The sequence below is a fragment of the Catharus ustulatus genome, chromosome Z (assembly GCF_009819885.2).
Source record: "Catharus ustulatus isolate bCatUst1 chromosome Z, bCatUst1.pri.v2, whole genome shotgun sequence".
NCBI lineage: Eukaryota > Metazoa > Chordata > Aves > Passeriformes > Turdidae > Catharus > Catharus ustulatus.
The window spans coordinates 27,969,395-27,994,419 of NC_046262.2; the positions used below are offsets into that span (position 1 = coordinate 27,969,395).

Consider the following 25,025-nt stretch of genomic DNA (forward strand, 5'->3'; position numbering starts at 1 on the left):
ACATATCTCATGTCTACAACAGCTACAAGACCCTACAGAAAGCAAACATGAACCATAACCCCCTCCTTTGGGACTGTGAGTGCCTGCCTCATCCCAAACATGAATATGGACAGCCATGCCTCTCACCACTCACCATGCTCCCCTCCACAATTTCCTTGGCACAGTTCCAGGAAAAAAATTACTTCCTCCCAGGGCTGAGTAGCTACATGGCCACCCAAAGGGTCTACCTATCCTTTGTGATCTCTACTCCCCTATGAGTCCTTCTGTCTTTGCATGGTCATGGTTTTTGGAGCATCACCTCTCAGTGGCACCACAGCGGAATACTCAGAAGTATTGATGTCACACCCCTGATGAGCCCGTCTGGGTGGACAGAACTGGGATGGAGAAGGGCAAGGAACAGGCACCAAAACCTATAGGGATGATTCATCTCAGCCTCACTGACTCCTGAAGTTTTTGTGTCCCACAAAAACTTGTGAGAAAGACACACCCTATATAGGGGTAAACCACCATGCATTTTCTAAATAGAGCACACATGCACAGGAAGTGTTACCATTTTTGTACAGTTATCTGGCTCTAGTTCGCAGACCAGAGGATGACAATAAATTCTCCATGAAAAGGAAAACCACACAGAGATTTAACTAGACAAGAAAGAATAACTGAATTCGAAATTAGGCTCGGAACAATAGGTACATTAAAAATCCCAACTGCAATAAAGGAAGACAATGTGCTTTCAAAAGTGAGGCTAAAGAATAAGCTTTTCTATCAATTTATATAGAATATCTTACCCACCCACCATGTCTGCCAGCATCTCAGAACTCATGCACTACTGAGAATAATAAATACATCATATTAGCATCCACTGTTTTGATCATTTATATCTACTTCTTGACAGTTGTATTCTTGAAGTACCACAGGGGGCTTCATTCAAAACTGTAGTACTCTGAAAATATCACATTTTTCTAAGGTCCAGGTCATCAGCCAAGGACAACTAGAAAAGGTCACACAGTCTGAAAGCTTTTAGCTCTTGAGCACCATCAGAATGCCCTTTTGATACATCATGAACAAGCAAGGCAAATGACAGCTAAAGATCTTCCACAGCACTCAAGGCAACCAGCCCCCAAACATGATTGAGTTTCTCAGAGCTAGTCTAATGAAATCTACTAATTACTTATTACTTGCATCACTATAATTCCTAGGAAGATTAGTCACAGAAAGGAATGCCTTTGTGCAAGGGACTGTACAAACACAGAGCAGAGCACAGTCATTGATACTGCTGCAACTGCCACCAAAAGGCAACCATCATCAGTGGACAGGATGATGTATATCCTAGTGTAGTTACCATTTTTGTCAGTCTTCCCAAGAAACCTTCTCAAGTGTATTATGTTAATTAAGATTTCCTAAGCTACTTCTTTACTTGGACCTTATATGTCAGAGCTGTGCTACTGCAAGTGGTTGCTCCAACAGAACAGCATGAGCTTTCCAGGAGCAAAGTTATTCTCAGCAGGGCTAGCTACAACCTTCAGACAAGATGCTTGAAAAACCCAACACAAATCAAGCAGCACTGAGAACCTGATTCTGAGGCAGGCTTTCTGGCACGCCATCAATAGCCACAGCACCCTCACCAAGCAGACAAAGGTTCCTGCAAACCCTGATTCGTGCAACTTTTACTCTCAATGCTCACTTTGCCTAAAATGGCTTTGGACTTTCCAGGAGTGCAGGCACAATTGCTAATGCTGCAGATCTCAGCAATGGTGAGATCTTCAGTCCACGCAGGACATAGGAAACCATCACCAATGTCCCCGTTGTGCAGACGGCAGTGCGGAGGCAGAGGCATGGGGCCATGGGCACCTGCCCTGCCTTGGTGCCCCCGCTGTGACCACCACTCGTGGGGCAGTGCAGGAGACCACCACACGCCACCCGAGTGACGGCCCGGGGGACAACTACCGCCACCCTCATCGCAACCACGGCTCACCCCACACATCTCGCAGCCAACGCAGAGCAGCTTCAGTCGGGGCCAAAAGCGAAAAAGAGAGGAGAGCACAGCTAAAAGCCATGAATTTCGAATCTTTTAAGTGTAAGAGGCGGGAGTTGCTAGCAACATACAGGCCGGCAGATGAACAGAGCTGTCACCTCACCAAGCACGCCACTCTGGTTTCTTGCGCGCGGGACGAGCCACTGGAGGAGAGGAAGCCCTGGGTGGGATATGCCCGGCCCCAGAGCCACGAGCCAGGCGCGGCAGCCCCGCGGGATGCACATCACTCAGGCCGGCACCCGGCCGCTCCCGGCTTCCCGCCCGCGCCGCTCCGCAGCCTCCCTCCGCTGGTACCTATCTGCGGTTATTCACCAGCGGGATGACAAATCTCCCGGGCGTGTGTCTGTCCCGTCCTTCCAGACAGCGCTGCGTCCCCATCTCGGCGGCGGACCGGCCGGCGAGGTGAGTAACCGCGAACTGACGGCACCACAAGAGCGTTTGTTTTGCTTTCCCTTCTCCTCCGCCCTCCCCGCGCTGACACGGAGGCCGTGAGCCGCCGACTCACCCTCTCCCCGCCGGGGCCGGCGGCGCGGGGCTGGGAGCAGCACCGGGGAGCGGGGCAGCGGAGGGGCCGTGCTGTGCTGTGCCGTGCCGTGCCGTGCCGCACGCCCCCGGGCGCGGGCAGGCTCGGCGGGGCGCCGCCGCGGGGCTCGGGGCACTCACCCACCTCCCGCCCGCCCCCGCCGGCAGCGCGCAGCTCCCGCCGAGCGCGCCCGCCCGTGCCCGCCGTCATGTGCCCGCCGCCCCGCCGTTAACCCTTCCCGCGGCCCGCGCCCGCCCCGCCGAGCCGCGCCTGCTCCGCCGGGCGGGGGCAGCGCCGTCCCGCCGGCAGCGGCCCCTGCCCCGAGGGACGCGAGGGGAGCGGGGGGCACGGCTGAGTAGTGCGGGGGAGCCGCGCGTCTCGCAGGTGGTGGAGGGTGGCCCTGTAGGGGCTGGAGGATGCTGGGGAGAGGCTGGGGATGGGAGGGGGCTGCATAGGCGCTGGAGGGGATGGGGGAACGGAGGGGTGCCCCGGAGGTGTTGGCAGTAAAGGAGGCGGGAGCGGATTTTGTTCCTCTGTGTAACGGGACCGGGGCGAGCTGCGGGGCTGCACCAGTTCTGAAGGAGGAATGTTCAGAAGCGCTGGGGGCTGCAGGCTCCCTGGGGGCTACACGCTATGGGCTTTATGGGGAATGCGTGCGGGATTGCACGGAGGCTGTAAGGGGGGCTGGGCGGGAGCCGTGTGTGAGGTGTACGAGAAAACCTAACCATGAGGCAAGGAAGCAGGTAAACCAGAGGAGCAAGGCTTCCGAAGTGGGAAAGAGGATGAAGGGACTTAATGTCTAGTGCCGTTTTTCCACAAGCATTGAAAGCTGTGATGAGCACATGCGAGAGCCTTTCTCAATTAGAAGGAAATCTGACTTGGACTAGCAATGTGATAAGTTTCCACTCAGGGCGAAAGCACAGGGATACTGTGGACCCAGGCTGATGACCAGCTCTTGCAGGAACAGTTGCAGCTAAGAGGTAAATGCCATGAAGAACCACCCACTGCTCTCAAAAACACATGCAGGATATGGCCCAGCAACTGAAACATTGGTTCTTTCAGTTTGGGTCAGTCTTATTCCCCTCTGGTGTAATTGGGGAAATGAGAATATAAACGAGCTGAAGCTAGAGGTGAATGAAGCAGCTGAAAAGCCAGGCTCAGAGAACAGCAAATTGCCCTATCACTCTGCCAGCATGAGCGTGCAGACCTCATGGCAGGGCACCCTGTCAGCCAGGGAGTCTCCAAGCAAGGGAGCCCACTAGCATTGTTGAGCAATTGAGGAGTGCAGCAGGAATGGGCCTTTCATGCCAAGCATAGCCAGCCCTGCATTTAAAACAATTTTTAATCCCAGTTTTCCAAGAATGAGAATGGCACTGTGGCAGTCCGGATTGCTTCTTCGAAGGAGAGGGGTAGTTTGTATACCTTCAAGCCTGTACCCCTGCAAGAGCTGTTAAGAGGAGAGTTGAGGGAGGGGGATGTGTTTTAGTGTGTCCACATCATTGGGCACCTCAAGGTCAGCCGTGATCCTTAGCTGAATAAACTCTTCCAAGCTAAAGGTCCTTTGTTATTCATTCATATTGCGTCCAATTAATGTGACTGTGAAGTTCATAAGAAGTCAGTATTGTGTTCTTTACACACCCAGAAAACTTAGCGGAGATACTGAGGCTTCAGTCTTTCTTTTAAAGTTTCACTGCTTTCCAGAGTTTTGGCTTTTTTTTCTAAGTGCATGGACACTTAGAGATTGAGACATTTGTAAATAAATTTACTATTTATATCAAGCATCAATACTATTAAACTGTTAAAGCAAACATTGATATTTGTAAACTGTGTCTCACTTTAAAAATCATATTTTAAAAACTTTCTTTTCCAGATGAAAGCACTGAATTTACTTGAGAGCTCAATGAGTTTTTTGTTTATTATCTCTTTACTGATGCTATATGCCAGAATTTTCTATGCAATTATCATTTAATTGGAAGTCATCACTAAGAAGTTCAAGGATTATCCCCAAACTAACATGATAGCCTTGGTAATGATAGGAGAACACACACTAAAAATTAGTAATACAGACAGCTTAAAAACAACTTTGACTGCTGTCAAAGTACTCATTTTAATTGAAGTCTACCAAATAGGTGAGTTTGCCTTAAATATATTGCATTAAATAAACCCTGACAATATCAGAAACCAAATCAAACCACCATAAAAAAAAATCTATTTGCCTTATCAAGTTATTTCTATGTATGGGAAGTAAATTTTCTCAGTTTTTCAAATGAAAAGAAGCAAAGGATCCTATCAATGTACCACCTTGAAACACACGGTCTAAAAAAACAAGATAAAGGCAGCCTTTACATACAGGATAAGAGTTTTTGTTGTCATGGATGAAGCCTACTAAGAAGTCCTGAGCATGAAGTAAGAAGGACAATCAAAACCTCATATTAACAAAGTTAACATTAGAAACTGCAACTCATATCTAAAGATAATTCTTAATTTTTGATGTGCTGAAATAACAGCAAATTTTATGTAAAATAAGCCAGGTAAGTGCATTAAAAGTAAGTGCGTCCAAAGTTTTCCTGGTGGGTAACACTACTGCCTGTTCATGACTCTCATGCAGTGTTGCACATTCATATCCATCAGTATGAACCCGTACTCATTCCTGACATAAAACACACATCCCAATTATGAAAAGGCTATGTCTTAGTCCTTCAGAAAACTACTATTTTATTTTCTATAGCCGCATTTCACAAATATTACTTTTGTAGTGGGTTTTGCTTGCTACACAGGAGATAAGATAATCTATTTCTCCTTCACATTGCAAGAAACCAACACTTAGGAAGAGCACGTTGCTAAGATTGTCAACGTTCTTAACAGCATCTAGTACCCTCATAAACAGAACAGTTCCTCTCCTTGCACCTCCAGCTACTCAACTCTGCACTGTGAATTGATTTATAAAAGCTGTTCCATCCCCACTCTTAAATGTAAGCTGTCAGGTGGAGAGAAAGCTGTCTGTATGGAAAAAATATGTGCATTCTACTAACCTCCTCAAAGAAATTGAGTTTGATCCCTCAACATTCTTATACAGACAAAGCTGGCATTGGTAAGCAGGATTCATTTAATTAAATTGTAGTCTAGTTTTATTGGTACAAAAACACATGCAGAATCCTTGCAGAAGAATGCAGTTATTATCTATAACAGTATTTGATGATATCATGTACCTTTAGGGTCAGAAAATAAAATTATTAGATGAAGATTAATTGGAAGAGAGTTCTACATTCCTACAATGCACCTGAAGAAGCTGGAACTGAGACTGATGAGTGGAATTAGTTTTCCAATTCTCATAAAAAAATTAATCAGCAGAAAGACATAATATCAGCAGTGGAGTTTAGCTAGGATTTATTAGTTCTTTACTGACACTTTTTCAAGGTATTTCACATAGTGGGGTTCAGGTCACAGAGTGGGAATATCATGTGCATTGACAAATAGGTGAAGAGAACAGAGGCACCACATTTGCTTGGGAACCTGTCTTCATGCCTGGATCGAGTTTGAAGTCAAATTGAGTTTGATGTGGACCAAAGTATAGTAAACTAAACATGTCTGATTTCCATTGAGAAAGTGTAAGGGAATTCAGGCTAGCATGAGATCCTTTCCCTGATATCCACTGATGAATAACACTGCCAGAAACCGCGTTATAGGTAGGATGCTAACTGAGAGCAAAGTAAGAAAACAAAGAAGGAAATTTCCCACAGTTCCCTTGGAAACCTTAGAAGAAAATGCTGTCATAAAGTGGAACTACTGTTTGTCCTACAGTAAGATCTTCTGATATTAATAATGATTTCTTTTGTAGGCCCCAGCAATTTTAGATTGAACAGCAGATAAGTACAGTGTTGAAACTCACTTTTCTTGTTTGAGAGAGTAAGCACTTTATAATAATCACTGCAGTGGTATGCACATGCCACTGCAGTTTTTCTCCTACTCTGTGCCTATTCACCTCAACACTGATTTTTCATGTTAAATTTTACTTCATACCTTGTAATAAATACTGACAAGTGTGTAGTTAGCTTTCTTCATTATAGTACCTTTGTACTTCTACTAAAGAAACTAATTTAGTTCAGAAAACACTGGCAGCAAACACACTAAAGAGTACATCCTTGATCAGTCAGATGTTAACAATTCACCCCAAATATGGCTATCGCCAGCAGTCAGTGTGCCTCTTCCCAATAGTGATATGAAATTAAGGAAGGGATCTGGGGGAGACATATGGGTGAAGCTATGGTGTTGCACACATAGTATTGCCGCAGGAAGCTCATTACTTGTAATGGCGCAACAGGTGTCTCCTTGAAGCCCAAGTAAAAGGTATCTTGATTTGTACTCTCTACCATGTCTTTAAGAAAATCACCCACACTACCTTCTTTTCATTGCTTCAGTATATTTCCATTATGACAAGATGTGCAATTTAAAAGCAACATGTGAATAATTTGATGTTGCTCCTGTTTTGTTTTTTTTTGTTCAATTTTACATGGAATTCACTATGATAGAAATCTAACTTTTTCCTAAGACAATATATTTCACTGTTAGAATATGTTTCTTATGTTTTCTGATTCTGCACCGTTGAATTTGCTGCCTAACATAGTATTTCTCTACGCGGAGTTAGAAAGGACTCCTATAGCCTCTAGTGAAATTAAATCGAAGTGCAGATAGATGGCTGATCACACAGTATTCTCAAAAGTTTGTGTTTAGACAGATGTAAGAAACAAGAAAGTTGTCTGTATGCTAGCCAAGTGTCAAAATACTGACTTATCTGACTCTGTTCTGTGTACTCCCTCATATTCCCAGCCTAGTTCATACAACTGTATCAACATAGCTTCACATTTAATTAGCTCTGTGAGAATTACAAGGATATAGTGGATTGGAAACGCGTCTCCTGAGTATTGCCTTGAATTTAAGTAAAGCAATGCTGACAAGGTTTCTCCTTTCATCCATATGTAAAACAGATATGAAGACAGCCATGATGGTCTATATAATATTGCAATCTTTACTTAATTCCATTTGTTATTCTAAGCTGTAAGAGCCTGCATTGCACAAAAACCTCCTTATAAATGTTGCCAATTCCCTGTTATACTTGTTTGCTCTAGGTTAAAGAACCCAAAACAGAAAAGAATAATACCAAGTCATATGTTCCATTCTTTCTGGAAATATGATGTGTCTCAGAAATTATCAAAAATCCACAAGTGATCTAAATTTTTAATAGCTGCATTTTTACTTATTATTTCATATACGACACAAAATTCTACTCTACGGTATGCCTATGCAATTCACTAACTTCTGTGAGCCTGGCAGTACATATCCATAAGCATAAGTGATTTTGGTATATTTCTATCTATTTCCTTCTATTTCCTTTGCATTGCTAAAAACATATTCTGATCCTCCCAAAATGCTACTTTTTTGTATTTTTATTCTGTAAGGAGCTCCCTTTTAAAATTTCTCAATTCAAACAACTTACTAATTTTCTGTGCCCTGTAACTGAAGGGGTTTGCAGTTCCACAAAAATCTCTGGCATTCATGGATTTAAATGGAGTTGACTGGAACAAATCCCACTGTCAGTAAAATTCTAAAATGTAAGGATTAGACAAAAAAAAATCCAGTGAGCTTTAGCTGTAGAAGATAAATCTTCCAAGGTTTCCAGAGGAGTGCTCTGACACTTAATGAGATCCCCTTCCCTTCCTTTTCTAACTTCCTGCTGACACCTGTAATGATGACTGAGTCATAATTTAAATTATTTCTTATAAATTTATAGTCTTATAAATTATTTCTTGTGTGGTTGAATTCTGATTGTCTGTTGTTGCTGTACTCATTAAAATAAAAGAATACTGCATGCTAGTAATGACTGTCAATACTTATGTACATTTTTGTTGCATTCCTCAGATCCCTTTTTTTTCTCTAATTTTCACAGCACCTACCTGTTACTATTACAGGGAAACATTTTAAAGGTTTGAATTGGTTTGATTTCAATATAAAAATATAAAAATACTTCACATTAAGCAAGTTTTAAATGTTTAGCTGGACTGCAGACATGGCTTTTGGTATTTTGCAAAGTAGGGACACTAGGAAGGAAGGAAAATACAAAAAGGAATGATGTCTGGCTAAAAAGCATGGGTAAGCAGAAGGGCATTCCTCAAGCTAATGATTTTTCAGAGCATATGCCTTTGTGTACAGGCACAAATGAAAACCTAATCTCTAAAGCAGATGCTAATTAACTTTCATTGCTGTACCATTAATACATTCCCAGGTGCTTCTCAGCTTTGATGTTATAGTGTCTGGGAGAGGGGAAACTGCTGACTGCCTCTTTAGTCAACTTCTCTTTTAGGTGCCTCATTCCATGAAATATATTTGCTCACACAGGACTTTCCTACAGGCCCTGATATACTGTGAGAGGGAGAGTAAGAAAAGGGCACCCAAACACAAGAATGAGGCACTGGGTCTTATTTACTGAGAGCTTGGCAACACATTTTTCTGCTCAGATCTTGCTGGAGCTCCTCAAAACCTGTGCTTTGAAAAACCACAAGCATCTCAGGTCTTAATATAACAGAATTTTACTCTCCATTCTGGTCTGGATGATGTTTTTGGATGTTGTCTAACTATTAATGTTCCATGGTGAGTCTTTTATAAATTTCAGGGTAAACTAACAAATTAGAAATATAAGTAACAGAGAAAAAAAACACACACACCTCAGTCTTTAATTGCCCGTTATAATCACAGGTCCTATGATAATTTTTGTTATGTAGCACAATTAGGTGATTTTTTAGATTCTTATGATTATTCAGCTCAAGACAGAGCAGCTACTATTACATAGTTTTACTCCCAGAATAATCTGTTCCTTACTATATTCCTTTACTGTTTTGGCAACAAAGGATGCTGATAGCTCAAGTAACAGTCATAAAGTCAGTGGATATATTCAAGCATGGCTGATTCCCGACTCACCTTTTGTTGTTATAAAGTGTCTATACTCAACTATCCTTTCTCAATATTCTGCATTTCACTATGCATACAGAGTATTTTACATATTCTAAAGCAATTTTAAAACCCTCTGTGCATTTATTATCTACAAATACAGAATCATACCATGCTTATGGTTAGAAGGGACCTTTAAAGATTATGATGACCCATGGCAGGGACATCCTTCCCTAAACTGGAGTGTGAAACCTGACCGTCGACACTTCAGTGATGGGGCATCCCATCTATTAGAGTAACCTGTTCCAGTGTCTCAACCCCCTATTGTAAAAGATTTCATCCTTGTATCCAAGCAAATCCACCCTCTTCCTGTTTAAAACCATTTCCTCCTCTCCCCATCAGGGGAAAGTTGACTGAAATGAGGTCACTCCTCAGTCTCCTCTCAGCTAAACGGAACAACTGACCTCAGCTGCTCTTTATATGGCTTCCCTTCTAGGCCCTTCACCATCCTCATGGCCCTCCTTTGGACGCTCCCCAGCAGCTTTACATCTCTTACCCTGTGGCACCCAGAGCTGCCCCCAGCACTCAAGGTGAGGCTGCCCCAGTGCAGAGTAGAGCAGGACAATCCCCTCCCCTGCCCAGCTGGTGATGCTGTCCCTGATGTCCCCCAGGACACAGGGGGCTCTCCTGGCTGCCAGGGCTCTGCTGACCCATGTTCGGCTTGCCACAAACCAGGAACCCCAGGTCTCTTTCTGTGGCACTGCTTTCCAACATCTCATTTGTCTGTACATCTAGGGCTGCCCTATCCCAAGTGCAGAAAGCTCTAATGGGAAAACACGGGACACACAGTGATTCCAAGCACTGGCTGCAGAATCCCACCACAGCCAAAGCTGGAACTTCCATAAGTTCAGAAACCAAGGTCTAAATCAAACTCTTTGAGGTCCTAATCTGGCTGTTAGCCTATACATTCTCCTTTAGTATAGACTTTAAAAATGAAGGATGTAGAGAGAAGCATGATCTGGGCTTTTTTCCTAAAGCTTATTTCAGTGGCTTGGAAACCATGTTCCTAAAACAGTGTTAGGGGAAAAGAGCTACTATGTCTTCTTTCACCACTTGCATTTCAACACTGCAGATAAACACTTGAACAGTAATCCAAAAAATAAACCTGTAATTTAATATAATCATATTACTGTTAAGTAAAGGTTAGCATCTGAGAAAATTTTTCCCTAAATGCAATTTGAAGTTCAATCCAAGTGTTGAAACTGGTTTTTCAAATGTATTATTAGCTTTTTTCTAATTTGAGAAATTCTATTTCACCACTCTTCAACACTAACAAACAATAAAAATATTTCACCAAAAATCGTAGACACAATGTCACAGATATCTGTGAAATTGCATATCTACTTAAGATAGAAGAAAATCAGAAGTTCGAGAATTCTTTTTTTATTCTAACTTAGAGCTGAGTGTCTATCTTTAAGAAACAGGATGAGGTAGACTCCTAATTTTTACTTTTCCCTGGTTCAGAGAAGTCAAAACACAATGCTTTCTAATGTCTTGCTCTCAAAGTTACACTGAATCTGTCTGAAAGCATACATGACATTTTTATTTGTCACTGTGCAAACATGTGAGGTGTAAATAAATACTGATGACAGACAAAGACACTTCAGCCTGCATTCAATGTTAGTGTGATAATATGGCCAACCAGCTTTGCAGTTTTCTCAGAAGTGGGTTTGCAGTGACCTCTGTAGGACAGACCTGAGATAGAGTCTTTCCATGCTCCAGACTCACTTTTTGGGAAGTCACAATTGTACTGGACACTGCTCCAGCTTCAGCATAATCCCAGTGCAGATTTTCTTCCTACTCATACTAAGATAAGAAACTCAGCTCCTGATAGCAGGAATGGCTGACAGTTCTGCTGTGGCAGTGTGGTAGTGACCATCTCACTGGTCCCTTTAGCCTTTGACATCTTAGTATCATTTGTGAATATGATTGATTTCTGAAAAGTAATATCTGTGAATCCATGTGTTTGCTAGATTTCAAATTCTATGTTATACAGAGATCCCTTGGAAACCAGGCTCTGGCTCACCTCTCTCACGGAGATACAGCCACCAACTACAGAAGGTTCAATTCAGTGTGACTGTCAGGATTATTTCTTGAGTGACTGTGCTGCAAGACAGGGACAGTTAGTACAGCATTTTGATTTCTGGCCTCTTGCAGATTTTTAAGAGAGCAACATTGTCTGCCTGTTCCAACAGGTAAAAATCAATGGGAAAAAGCAGAAATTGAAAACACTGAGTTACAGCTTCACATACTTCCTATCCCAGTCCAAGTTTCTGAATCAGACAAAATTAATTCCAACGTGTGTTGTTAAACAAAATTTCTTTGAGTAGTTCAAGATTCATAGTCCTCATTCATCCAAGAAAACTGCAGTAAATTATTACTTTTCATGACTACCTTATACAGGCCTTAGGACCAATCACCAGTGTGCAGAAAATCCGGAAGATCAGGGCCAGCTAGCAGCAGCATTGTGAAACATGCATCTTGTTTGACCAACCTGATCCCTTCTATGACCAGGTGAAACATTAGAGGCTGTGGATATTTGTCCTTGAATTTTAGTAAAGCCTTTGACACTGGTTCCCACAACACTCTTCCAGAGAAAGTCTCTGCTCATGGCTCAGACAGGCACACTGTCCACAGGGTAAAGACCTGGCTGTGTGGCTGGGCCCAGAGAGTGGTGGTGCATGGAGTTACATCCAGCTGGTGGCCAGTGACCAGCAGTGCTCCCCAGGGCTCAGTACTGGGGCCAGTTCTGTTTAATACCTTCATCAGTGACCTGGATGGAGGTGATTGAGTGCAGCCTCAGTCAGTTTGTGAATGACACCAAACTGGGTGGGAGTGTTGATGTGCTGGAGGGCAGGAAGGTTCTGCAGAGAGATCTGGGCAGGCTGGATCATGGCCCAAGGCCAGTGGTGTGAAGCTCAACAAGGCCAGTGCTGGGTCCTGCCCTTGGTCACAACAACCCCAGGCAGTGCCACAGGCCAGGGCAGAGTGGCTGCAAAGCTGCCCAGAGGAAAAGGACCTGGGGGTGCTGCTGACAGCAGCTGAACATGAGCCAGCAGTGCCCAGGTGGCCAAGAAGGCCAATGGCACCCTGGGCTGTACCAGCAGCAGTGTGGCCAGCAGGAGCAGGGCAGGGATTGTTCCTCTGGACTCAGCACTGGAGAGGCTGCATCTCAAATCTTGTGTTCAGTTTTGGGTCCCTCACTCCAAGAAAGATTGAAGTGCTGGAGGTAGTGGAAGTCCACAGGAGGTGGTGGAGCTGTGAAGGTTCCAGACCACAAGACCTATGAGGAACAGCTAAGGGAGCTGGGGTTGTTTAGGCTGGAGAAAAAAGGCTCAGGGGAGACCTGTTTTGAATAACTACCTGAAAGGTTGTGGTGAAATGGTGATCTGTCTCTTCTTCCAGGCAGTTAGCAATAGGACAAGAAGATCTGTGCCAAGGAAACCTCAGGTCGGATAATGGGAAAAATGTCTGCGCTGACAGAGTGGTTAAACATTGGAACAGGATGCTCAGTGAGTGGTGGAAGAAACAAAAAATTAAAATGTGGCGCTTCATGCTGTGGTTTAGTGGGCATGGTGGTATTTTATCAGTGCTTGGGCTTGATGGTCTTGGATATCTTTTCCAACCTAAATTATTCTGTAACTCTGTTACCTGGGAAACAGTATTGCAACAAAGAAATCCAGCCAAATGCTTGGCTATACTGGCAAAGACAGACACACCAGATCCAAGGATGTTATTCTGTCAGTGTTTCAGCCCATTTTGAGGTGGTTATGAATTGCTGTGTCCATTTTTGGATCACAAATAATATAGCGAAGAGATGGATATACTGGGTTGGGTTCAGCAGAGGCTCCCAGCCTTCTGTCAAGCTAGAAAAAGGGATGGAAAATCTGTTGTATTTTGACTTCATAGAATGATAGAATACTTTGTGTTGGAAGGGACCTTTGCAGGTCATCTAGTGCAACTCCTCTGCAATAATCAGAGATATTTTCACCTAGATCAGATTGCTTAGAGCCCCACCCAACCTGACCTTGAATGTTCCCAGGGATGAGGTATCCACAAGGTCTCTGGGTAACCTGTTTCAGTGTTCTATCACCTCATTGTAAAAAATGTTTTCCTTATGTCTAGTTGGAATCTATCCTTTTATTTTAAAAGTGCTACCTATTGCCCTGTTGTTTCAGTTCCTCCAAAAAGAAAGGTCTGTGTTAATTCTCTTTATAAACCCTCTTAAGTACTGGAAGGCTGCAAATAAGATCAGCCCAAAGCCTTCTTTTCTGCAGGCTGAGCCCCAACCCTTAGTCTTTCCTTGTAGGAGAGGTGCCCCAGCCTCTCCATGGCTCCAGATCAGCTTTGTGGTCTTCTCTGGACCACTCCAACCTTTCCATGTCCTTCCTGTGCTGGGACCCGAGAGCTGGATGCAGCACTGCAGGTGGGGTCTCACCAGAGCAGAGCAGAGGGGCAGAATCCCCTCCCTGCCCTGCTGCCCACACTGCTCTGGGTGCAGCCCAGCACACGTTTGGCTTTCTGGGCTGGGAGTGCCATGGCTGGGTCATGTCCAGCCTCTCACCCACAGCACCCCCAAGCCCTTCTGGGCAGGGCTGCTCTGGTCTGTTCATCTCCATCCTGTGTTAAAACTAGGGATTGCCCCAACCCAGATGCAGCACCTTGCATTTGGTCTTTTTGAAACTCATGGCATTCCCATGGACCCACTCCTCCAGCTTGTCCAGGTCCCTCTGACGGCATCCTGTCCTTCACGTATCAGCTGCATCGCTCAGCTTGGTGCCATCTGCAAACATGCTGTATCATAGATGAAGACACTAGACAGAATCAGTGCCAGGACAGACTCATGAGAGACACAATTCATCACTAATTTCCAGCCAGACCTTGATCCATTGATCACTGCTCTCTGGCTGTAGCCATGCAGCCTTGTAGGCTGCAGGCTTTGCAGAAGTGCACATAGGTATCATCTTCATCCCTTCCTTGGCCATTGATCTGGTCCCTCATAGAAGGCCACTTGGCTGGCCAGGCAAGACTTGCCCTTGGTGAAGCTGTGCTGGCTGTCTTGAACCATCTCCATGTGCCATAGCACCTCTGTGTAGATCTGTTCCATGCCCTTCTCAGGCACAGAGCAGAGGACTTCTCAAGGTCCTCATTTCTATACTTTTAAAAGATGAGTAAAATGTTTCCTTTTCCACTCACCTGTTTTCTTGCACCAGCAATTATCTCACAAATTCACATCATCAGGCCTCACAAAATATATTGCTATTCCCATGGAATATTGAGTCACCCTCTTGCCAAACCACGAACAGGTGCAGAATAGGTAACATTCCAAAAATAAGCACTTCCTGCACTGCGCAGAAAACTAGTGCCTGAAACTTGATAGAGAAGGCCACGTATCTGTTTTTCACTCAAACCCTATTTCAATACCTCCACAATCAGCAGCATGGTACATCCAACAGTTTGAATTTTGCAGCTGACCATGTTTTCCTTTGTGCCCAGCATCCCAGTTAGGCATTACTGACACAACTCAAAGACTTATACCGTCCATACAACTCCAACCGCCCAACCAGCCATCAAAGCAGCAGCCCACAATGCTGCTCATTGAACACAGTCTTCATGAGCAGAGTTGCTTCATGCCATTTTGTTGCTCTCCAGCTCTTATATAGGACAAGAGAGGTCCAGGTCCCAGCCAAAGCACATTCCTGTCTACTCTCCCATTGGAAGCAGAAGGTGGTGCACCCAATTGCACCACTGCTGAACAGGCAGTAACGCCACAGCTGTGACTCACCTACATGGAGACCTTTAGGTCAGCTGAATAATAAGGCTTTATGTCTGAATAAAACACAGGCCCATGCCTTCTCATACTTTCTCACAAACTAGTCAGGGCTTCACAGACAAGGGTTGACAGTGGAGTAGGGTGTGCCAGGCTGTGTGTGAAAAATGTGATTCAGGAACAGCCAAGCTCTGGATGGCAAGGATGCCAGTGAAATAGAGGTAGGAAAACGTACATAATATGCCCTGGATGGCATAACTAGATCAGCACAAAATACTTTAGGATTTTCAAATGTGAAGACCAATTTTAGCATAATGTTCTCACTAGGCTGAAAATATGATTGGGGGAAAAAAAGTGTTCAGAGAGAAATTCTTATTTGTCCAAGGTCATAACCTCAGTATGTTTAAACTTCATTAATATAATAATATAAGAAGTAGAATTTAGAAACTCAGTCGTTTCCACAAATACTACTTTAGTTTGTTTTACCACTGATTTTTACAAGCCATTCCTCTCAGAGCTGCCCCTCTTACTTTTTTGAAAGCAAAATGTGCTGCTATCAATGAAGTTACATGACAGGTCAGGAATTCCTTGAGAGAATAATTTGGATCTCTGAGCATATTTTTTTCCCATCAGTGCAACAATTGATCCACTAATATATTATGCTACCAGAGCTGATACACAAAAATATGAAGGCACTGAATTTTCTTCCTTTGGCATTCAAATAGCCTGCGGGTAGGAGTGCTTCACAGAGAGCTTAGAGTGATCATGGTATCTGAGACTGGGCAATGCTTTACTTATAGTTCCCTCTGTGGAATAACCATTCATCTAATCCTGCAGCAGTTTTTCACATTTGTTTCACATCCTGCCTTCTGAGTCATTGCTTACAATCCTGGAGAAACCCAAAGCCACAGTTGCCACTTCTCTGAAGTATGAAGTATGAGCAAGCATGCCCTAATCATATTTATATTGTATATCTGTAGTTGTTTCAAAAAAGTTGTTTCAAACAATGTTGCCACAGAAAGTGTTTCTCTGCTGCTTCAAACTACCTGTGAAACTGCGGTAAAAGTTTCTCTAAATGCTGAGAACTTTCCTTGAGCATCATTCTTCCCAGGGACACTTAATGTTCCCATTACACTTAATGGTCATTTTCACAGCAAATCTATGTGAAAATCTTTGTAACTTGTCAAACATTTAATATAAAAGCTTTCTGTAACTCGCATTACATTGTTTTGTTGTAGGGGTTTTCCTGTTTATTTGTTTGTTGGTTTCAATTTTGTATGTAAGCCCTGCACTGATCTAATGGCTGTAAGGCTAGGCTGTGTAAAGGGGTTAGAGGTGATTATAGGTTACCTTTACACAGAAAGTGAGCTACACCTTAAACGTGGTGTGAAGGAGGATCCCTGTATGAACAAATGGTGATAACAAGCAGTGGCAGAATTTGGAGATATCTAATTTGGGAAAGATATTTCTGGCAAGTGAAACAGTTCTTTGATAACAGTAGGATGTTCAGCCTGAAGAGACATTTGTACTTCAGCAGCTACTTTTGACATTTAGTATGCTTCCATTAAAAATCTGTTGTTTCATTTTAATTTGTTATAGGAGCTGTAATGTCTTGGAGGATCCTTGCTGCCAAGATGCGGAGTTACCAGAGGAAGTGATCAGGTTGGATAGCATAAGGGAAGAGGAAAGAGAGATGGGACATTCTCTGAGACTCAGCAGCTTGAAAAGCCACCAACCTCACCTGCAGTTGAGAAATTGGCAGTGTTCACCCCTAATATGAAGGTAAGTGCAACCTCTGGAGAATGAAAGAGATGGAAGCAGGTGACTTACGGCACAATAAGAAAGGTTCTTTTCTCACCTAAAGGCTTGCAGCTGCACAATAGCTTCACTATCCTCAAAGCTGAGTAGGAGCTTCATGCACTTTCAAGCAAATGATCTGGTCCACCTGACCCAAAATCATACAATATCGCCAGGAGCAAACAGTGATTAATTGCAGTAGGTAATTCCTTGCTGCAGAAGAAACCACATGTTGACCTGCGAATCAACTGGAAAAATTTGCTGCTTGCTAGGGTCCTCTGTCCAGGATAATGTGTAGGGACTGCAGAAGCTTGTCTGAGTCTCTGACTAATACCTCTGCTGGTCTTTCATGGGGAAAGAAATTATACTTCTAAGGAAAACTTGGCCTTTGGGCCCAGCTGGTGTCCTCAGTCCTGCAGGTGAAAGAAAAGAACCTGCATGTACATACAGAAGATGAAGGGACCAGATGAGGGGCATCCCAGAATCCTGAGGGAATTGGCTGATGTACCTGCGAGGCCACTCTCCATGATACCTGAAAATTGATGGCAATCAGGTGCAGTCACCAGTGATTGCACAAAGAAAACATTGTAGCCACCTTTCAAAACAGAGGAGGACTTTGGGAACTACCAGCCTGTCAGACTTCCCTCCCTGCCTCAGAAGACCACTGAAACAGATCCTCCCAGAAGTTGTGCTAAGGCACTTGTAGGACAGGAAGGTGTTTTGGGACAGCCAGCACCGCTGCACCAAGGGCAGGTCCTGCGTGATCAACCCAATGGCCTTCTATGGTGGGGTGATGGCATCAGTGGACAGGGGAGGGGTGACAGATGTCATTTATGTGGACTTCTGTAAAGCCTTTGACACAGGCTCCCACAACATCCTTCTCCTTTAAAACAGAGGCAGAGGGATTTCATGAGTGGATTGTTACATGGATAAGAAGATGGTTGGTCAGTGGCATCCAGGGGATTGTAGTCAATGGCTCAAAGTCCTGATGGACATCAGGGCCAAGTGGTGTCCTTCAGGGGACTGTATTGGGACCCGTATTATTTGATATTTTCATCTATAGACATAGACAAAGGGATTGAGTGCAAATTTGCAGATGAAACCAAGCTGAGTGATACACTTGACACACCTGAATGATGCCATCCCAAGGGACCTGAACAAGCTCAGACAGGGGATCCATGGGAATTTCATGAGGTCTAACAAGAGCAAGTGCAACTTGGGCAACCTCTGGCATCAGCAAAGGCTGGAGATGAACAGATCAGAGCAGCCCTGCTCAGAAGGGCCAGCCATGGCACTCCCAGCCCAGAAAGCCAAATGTATCCTGGGCTGCATCCAGAGCAGTGTGGGCAGTAGGGAAGGGAGGGGATTCTGCCCCCCTGCTCTGCTCTGCTGAGACTCCACCTGCAGTGCTGCACACAGCTCTGGGGTCACAGCACAGGAATGACATGGACATGTGGAGTGAATCCAGAGGAAGGGTACTCAGAATATTTCCTCTCCCATGAGGAAAGGCTGAGAGAATTGTATTTGTTCAGCCTGGAGAAAAGAGGGCTTTGGGGTGACCTACTTCCAGTACCTAAAGGGAGCTAAAGAAAATCTGGAGAAGGACTTTTTACAGTGGCATGTAGTGACAGGACAAGGGGGAATGGCTTCAAACTGAAATAGAGTAGGTTTGGATTTGATGTCAGGAAATACAGTAAATTCACGAATACAAGCCGCACTGAGTATAAGCCGCATCTCTGGGTGTTGGCAAATATTTCGGTTTTTGTCCATAAATAAGCCGCACCCGAATATAAACCGCTCTGTCGTTCGCAACGAGGACCCGCATGCAACAAAGTTGCCAAATAGTAACAGAACAGCGGCAGGGCGGGGTTTACTGGCTCGGCTCGGGCTGTGCAGGCTCGGCCCACTAGGGGCTGCTGACGGGGCCAGGTAGCCCAGCCCGGCGCTGCCGCTCGGCGGGGCCACTGGGGGCCAGCCACCGCTGCCACTGGACTCGGTCACCACGGCCTGGCGCTGCCCCATGGTGGCAGGCAGGGACGGAGCCCCCCGCTGCCTCCCCGAGCCGTGGCAGGGGAGGCCCGGGTCCCCTGCCGCCTCCCAGAGCCGCGGCAATGGCGGCCCGGGTCCCCCCCCTCCTCCCCAGGCCGCAGCAATGGCGGCGCAGGTGCCCCACCGCCTCCCAGAGCCGCGGCAATGGCGGCGCGGGGCCCCCCTGTCTCTCCCCGGGGCTGTGGTAGGGAGCTCTCCCACCTCTCTCCCAGCCCCCCCATGCTGCCTGCAGGCAGCCAGGCTCCACCCGCGGTGCAACAGAGTAGTAATTTGTAACAATCACAAAATTCCGACTTTGCAGCAGCTCGGCTCGACACTCTGGCTGGCTCTTCTGAGGTTGTAAATGTCAGAAAATTATTCACATATTAGCCGCTCCTGAATATTGGCCGCATTTCCGGTTTAGGAGCAAAATCTTAGTCAAATTGGTGCAGCTTGTATTCGTGAAATTACTGTACTCTTACTGCAAAGGTCACAAGACACTGGAACAGGTTGCAGAGAAGTTGTGGATGTCCTGGAAGTGTCCAGGATCCCCAGACTGGATGGGGATCTGAGCAAGCTGATCTAATGGAGGGTGTCCCTCCCCCACAGCAGGGGGCATTGGAACTAGATGATCTTTAAGGCCCCTTCTAACTCAACTCATTCTATTTTCCATGATTCTATAACATGGAAAACACTGTGGTACAGAATGCCTTCTTTGCCTCAGTCTTTACTAGCAATCCCATCTTTCAGAAAACTCAGAGACACATGAAAAATGAAGAGAAAGGAAAATGCATAGAGAATTCTTCCTTGGTGGAAAATTATCAGCTCAGGGAACTCTTCAGCAATCTGAACATACCAGAGCGCTGTTGAGATGCACCCATGTGAGCTGAGTTGCTGTAGCACTGAGTTGCCTGTACTACTGTGAGACAGTTCTCAATAATCTTTGGAAGATGTTGAAGAGACTGGAGAGTATATCCTGTGAGAAAAAGCTGAGATGGGTTCTGGCCAGAAAAGAGAGCTCATCTATACCCAAACAGAGAGTGCAACAAAGAGACCCATACTCTCCTCAGTGGTGTTGAGAAACAATGGGCATAGACTGAAACACAGGAGGTACTTTCTAAAGTACAGGAAACTTTATTTTCTGTGAGGGTGACTGGGCACTGGCACAAGTTCCCAGAGAGTTTGTCAAGTCTCCCCCATTGGAGACCTGCAAAAGCCATCTGGACACAGTCATGGGCAGCCAGCTCCAAGTGGCTCTGCTGCAGCAGGGGGTTAGACAGCAGGACCCCCAGAGGTGCCTTCCAAACTCAGTCATTCTATAATTCTGTGTTTCCTACAGCCTATCATTTGTATATCACACTAAAAGAAATGACAAATAATTTCCAATTCTTTTTAGACCTTACATGGTGATAAGTCTTTTTAGACCTTACATGGTGATAAGTTACCTAATGCTACTGCTGATAGCATTAGTGGTGAAATACTAATAGTAATCTGGAAAAAGATTTTTAGCCCATTTGAAGTGTTACACGAGCGAGCAGAATTAAGCAATTAACAATGCTTATCAGATGTTTTTGCCATTGTTTTCAATGCAGTTTTAGATACGCATCTCTGACACCTTACTTTGGAGTTTATTCCTGCTATCAGACCTAGACCAGATTGTTCAAAACATGGGCAGTTCAGACATACAGTATTCTACACACAAACTGTAAGACATGCAATCCCTGATTCTTCTGACTTTTTTTTCTTGTGATCATCAAAAAGCTTTTGTCCAAATGTGTATCTTCTGGTATTCCCAGAGCTGGATGAGGTACTTGCTTACCATATTGTTCCTATATATTGTAGTCCTCTTACTAATAAGACTATAGAATTTCAGCCCTAGATGCACCAACTTAGTGTTGTGGTGCTTTACTTAATTGTGATGCTACTTGTACCAGCAGACTGCTGTTTTCCACCACAACTGATCACTTGCATTGGTTCTGCCATGGGTGCTTGGGCTGTGCCTTGGAAGGAGAATTTCCAGTGTCCTCATTAAAGTTTCGGCACCTAACTGAAATCCAAGACCACTTGCATGTTGCAGGCATTATTTCATTTGTTCATTGCGAAGTATGATATATGTGTGGGACTCTTACGAACCCTTCTCAAAAACACATTTTTGACCCTTGTATTAAGCAATTCACAGGGTCAGATATCCTTGGCCAGCATTCATGGCAGCTGTACCTTTTCTGCCTATTTCCTTTCCTAGCTCTGCAACATACCCCTCTCTTTAAACACAACACATAGAAGGCCAGGGAAAATTACAACATAAGAACCTCAACCATACATCCTGCAAGGGTAGATAAAACATCCAAGTCACTATGACCATGTTAGGTAACCATAAAATTATTTAACTTGACAGTTTCGTCTACTACTTGCCATATAGTGACTCTTTCTTGTTAGTGACCAGGATAAGGTAATTTGGTTTAAAAGGGCAAATAAAACTGTCAGATTTTTACAGGATTCATCAGTTGTTTTCTTTGTACTGTACTAATACTGATAGTTCTTATTTAATAGTGGATTTTCACTGTAGCTTTGGGAATGACAAAATATCCATGTCATTTTGTTTTAGTCAGAACACATATGAGAGGGAAGGCTTAGGACTGTGACATTTGCAGACCCCAGTCCAGAGTTACACACACACTTCCCCATCTGTCCCACTGCTTTATTAACTAGCCCTTTTCAGCAAGAGTTTAGTCTTTTCCAGAAGGAATCATGAACTTTCTGGTGCAGACTAATTACAATTATAACTGGTTTGATTTTGTTTTCTCCTTTCTGTGGCTGGAGTGAGATTTCTTTTGACACTTAACTTAGGCTAATTTTATTTTATTTAAATATGTACTATCTCCTCAGCATGAAACCATACATTGCATTTTTATCAATTGCAGGACTCCATCACCCAGCAGTGATGTAAAGTAAGTAAATCTGCAGAGTAAGGATGACAAAAGCATCAGGTGCTATTTACCTTGACTAAACTTACCACAAGATGTCATCAGTGTCAAATACTAGAAAGTACAAAAAATATTACAGAGACTTATTCAGGAAGTGTTTGCAAAGCTGGTTTACAAAATACACATCCTGTAAAAATCACCACTGTTGAAAAAATTTGCGAATTAAAGCAAGAATTTTTAGAATACATACCAGTGACTGGTGTTACACCAATCTTTTGGCTTGGTTTAAACAAGGGTTTAGTTTGTGGTTGTTGTTTGCATCTAAACCAGTTTCTTGGGTTTGATTTTAAACTTGTAACACTTAGGAAAATATGGATTCAAAATAAAATATTGAAATATTGAGATAGATGTTCTTTGAGTAACCAAAATTTTTCCTGAACTTTGTGTGTTGTGTGCTTTTTCTGTGAATTAATTTCTTTAACATTGGCTATGTTCAAGATTCTAACTCAGGAGGATTTTGGAAGTAATTTCATAGTTGGAAAGACTTCCTCTTTTCTTGTAGTTTTCTTCAGAGTGTTATGGTTATTTGGTTTGGAGTTTTTTTAGATGATGTGTGCTCTGTTTGAAGACACTGCTTGATGCCTTGCCTTTTAAATAATTTGCATTAGCAAAGTTTAATACATTATCCCTCTAATCTGCTATTGTTTTGTATCAACATTGTGTTAGTATAAACAAGCAGACATGAAGATGTAGTAAGGTCGTGACAGCTCCAGATGTTCGCTCAAAACCGTACCCATTTGTTTCATCTACAGGGCTGTCAGTTAAGAAGTGTCATCACCATTTTAGTGATGTCATTTTAGTGACAGATATCTGCATTTATCATTGTTCACATACAAAAATAGTGAAAGTAGGTAACTTGATCCCAGGCAGATAAGAAACTGGACCCTGTCCAGAGCACTGATTCATCAATAGATTTTAAGGGAGGGAGTTCCTATTCTACCAGTATCTTCAGTAGCCAAAACCAACAAAGTTGTCAGGAATGCAAATATTGCTGTTCTAAATTGACTCCAAACTCCTTTTCTTTCATACTTTACCATAACCAGTCACATTTATCTCAATAAACCCCAGTCTTTTCAAAGTCCTCCCTCTGGATGGTTTTGATTGTAATTATTCTCATTCAAAAGCATGTTAGAAATCAATTTCTAATGGAGCTGTGCACTTCTTTCCATGAAAACTATTCTCAGAAGACATTTGGACACTGAAGCTCAAACACAACTTCTGCCAGACACATTTCTGACACCAACAGAGGATGTCCCTGCTCTGCTAATTGTGTGACATGATTTTAAAATAAGTTGTTATCGTATGACTGTGATGATCCTCAAACACAATGGTTAAGCCGTGATGTATTTGCCCTAATTTTATAGCTATGTGAACTGATGCCTTAGGATTTTAGCTTTTATATTTTTCATATATTTGTAATCATGCAATTCTTTAGTGTAACTCTGAACTCCATTTAGAGTGTTAGTTACTGCTTTCCCATATTGGTAAGACAAAACTATTCTTCTCCAGCCCTGGGAATCAAGGACGTCTTACTGTCTCAGGCACTGAGAAATGTGAAAAAGTGTAAAAGTGTAAAAGTGCAAAAATATAAAAGTGAGTTGACAGGGAGCAAACTTGGGGTAAATGACTTCATTAACTGATGCTGTAATTGGAAAATTAACCCCCAATATGCAAATGGAACAACCTTTAAAAAATATGAAAACCCGTGACCCGTCATCTGTATTTTGTGTGTAGCCTCTGGGTGGGGGGCTTCATCTGCCCAAAATGTACCTGAAGGCCCTTCAATAAATATAACTGCTTGTTATTCCATTAATTTTCTCTGGTCTCTGTTTGTAGGTAGTCCTGTAAGGCATCAGAACCACAGAGAGAAGAGGCCAAAAGCCAGAGAAGCATCACTGAAACAGGATTAAGAAATACAGTATCTGAAAAAATTAGGAGCCTACAGAAACAGAAATATTAATATCTGCCTCAAGATCCCACAGGACATGACTGGCAAGAAAAAGTAATACAGATTATGGATGTATGAGATGTGAGCTTCAGCAAGAGGGAGATGCACTGGAGCCATAGGACCTTTCTGTCTCACACTCCTGGGGCTCAGGGAGCACCTAAGGGGCTCACTACACATCCCAGAGCTGACACACTGTGGGTGCAGAGAAAACTTGGGCACTTCTGCTCTCCTGCCTTGCTTTCCTCATTTGCCTTTGAATGCAGTAGTCAAGTGAATAGTAAAGTTCAGGAGCCTGATTTCTCATCACAAAACTATTCCATCTGTCAGGCAGGAAAGGTGTGTGGGCTACTGCCTTGTGAATGCATTGTCCTCTGCTGGCAAAGAAATGGGACCACGCTGGAGCAAGCAACATTTCCTATGAAAGTCTCTGTCAGAAATGCTTGGAAGAAAAGCATCTGCTGAATGGTCTGCCAGAGGACAACTCTAAGCTGAGGTCTCAGCATCCTTACAGTAAAAAAGTGTTTCCTCATGTCCAGAGAGAACCTCCTGTATTTCTGTATGTGAAAGAAGCACAAATACGGAGTCTGGCTAGTGGTGCCAACTGTTTTTTGCAGGAGTACCAAAAGGCACCCAACAGCACTGACACCCTGTTACTGTGTGTGTTTCCTTTGTTTTCCGGAGAAAATATGCTTGACAGAGGGAGGAACAAGCTGTCCACAGCTGTCCCAACAACTCTAATACCAGGAAGCAGGCCCAGACATTGGGCTGCCTGCCTGTTGCAGGCTTCAGAGACAAAATGGGGAATAGTCATGACACTAGGCCTGCCATGAAGCACGAATGCATTGAGTAAAAAGCACACTAATTTCACGACTATAGGGCACACCAGATTATAAGACGCACCTCCGGGAGTCAGCAAATTTCACAACTTTGTACATTATATA

The 25,025-nt window shown here is 43.8% G+C and overlaps 1 protein-coding gene and 1 long non-coding RNA gene across 7 annotated transcripts in view; one reads left to right on the top strand and one right to left on the bottom strand.

Annotated features, from left to right (window-relative positions):
• GLIS3 (GLIS family zinc finger 3) overlaps nt 1-2,562 on the bottom strand; it is a 161,165-nt gene extending 158,603 nt beyond the window's left edge. For 2 of the 6 annotated variants that reach the window (XM_033085539.1, XM_033085537.1), the window contains exon 1: nt 2,327-2,404. Coding sequence is in view for 2 of the 6 variants with exons in the window: in XM_033085536.1 (XP_032941427.1) it covers nt 1,973-2,054 (82 nt within the window). In the remaining 4 variants the exon portion in view is untranslated. Of the gene's footprint in view, nt 1-1,972; nt 2,094-2,326; nt 2,504-2,537 lie in introns of those variants that run through there. The other 4 variants (XM_033085536.1, XM_033085535.1, XM_033085542.1 and 1 more) reach the window with 3 other exon arrangements.
• Nucleotides 2,347-25,025, top strand: LOC117010692. Its single transcript, XR_004420741.1, has 3 exons — nt 2,347-2,434; nt 16,927-17,109; nt 23,973-25,025. It is a non-coding gene; the product is annotated as an uncharacterized LOC117010692 (long non-coding RNA).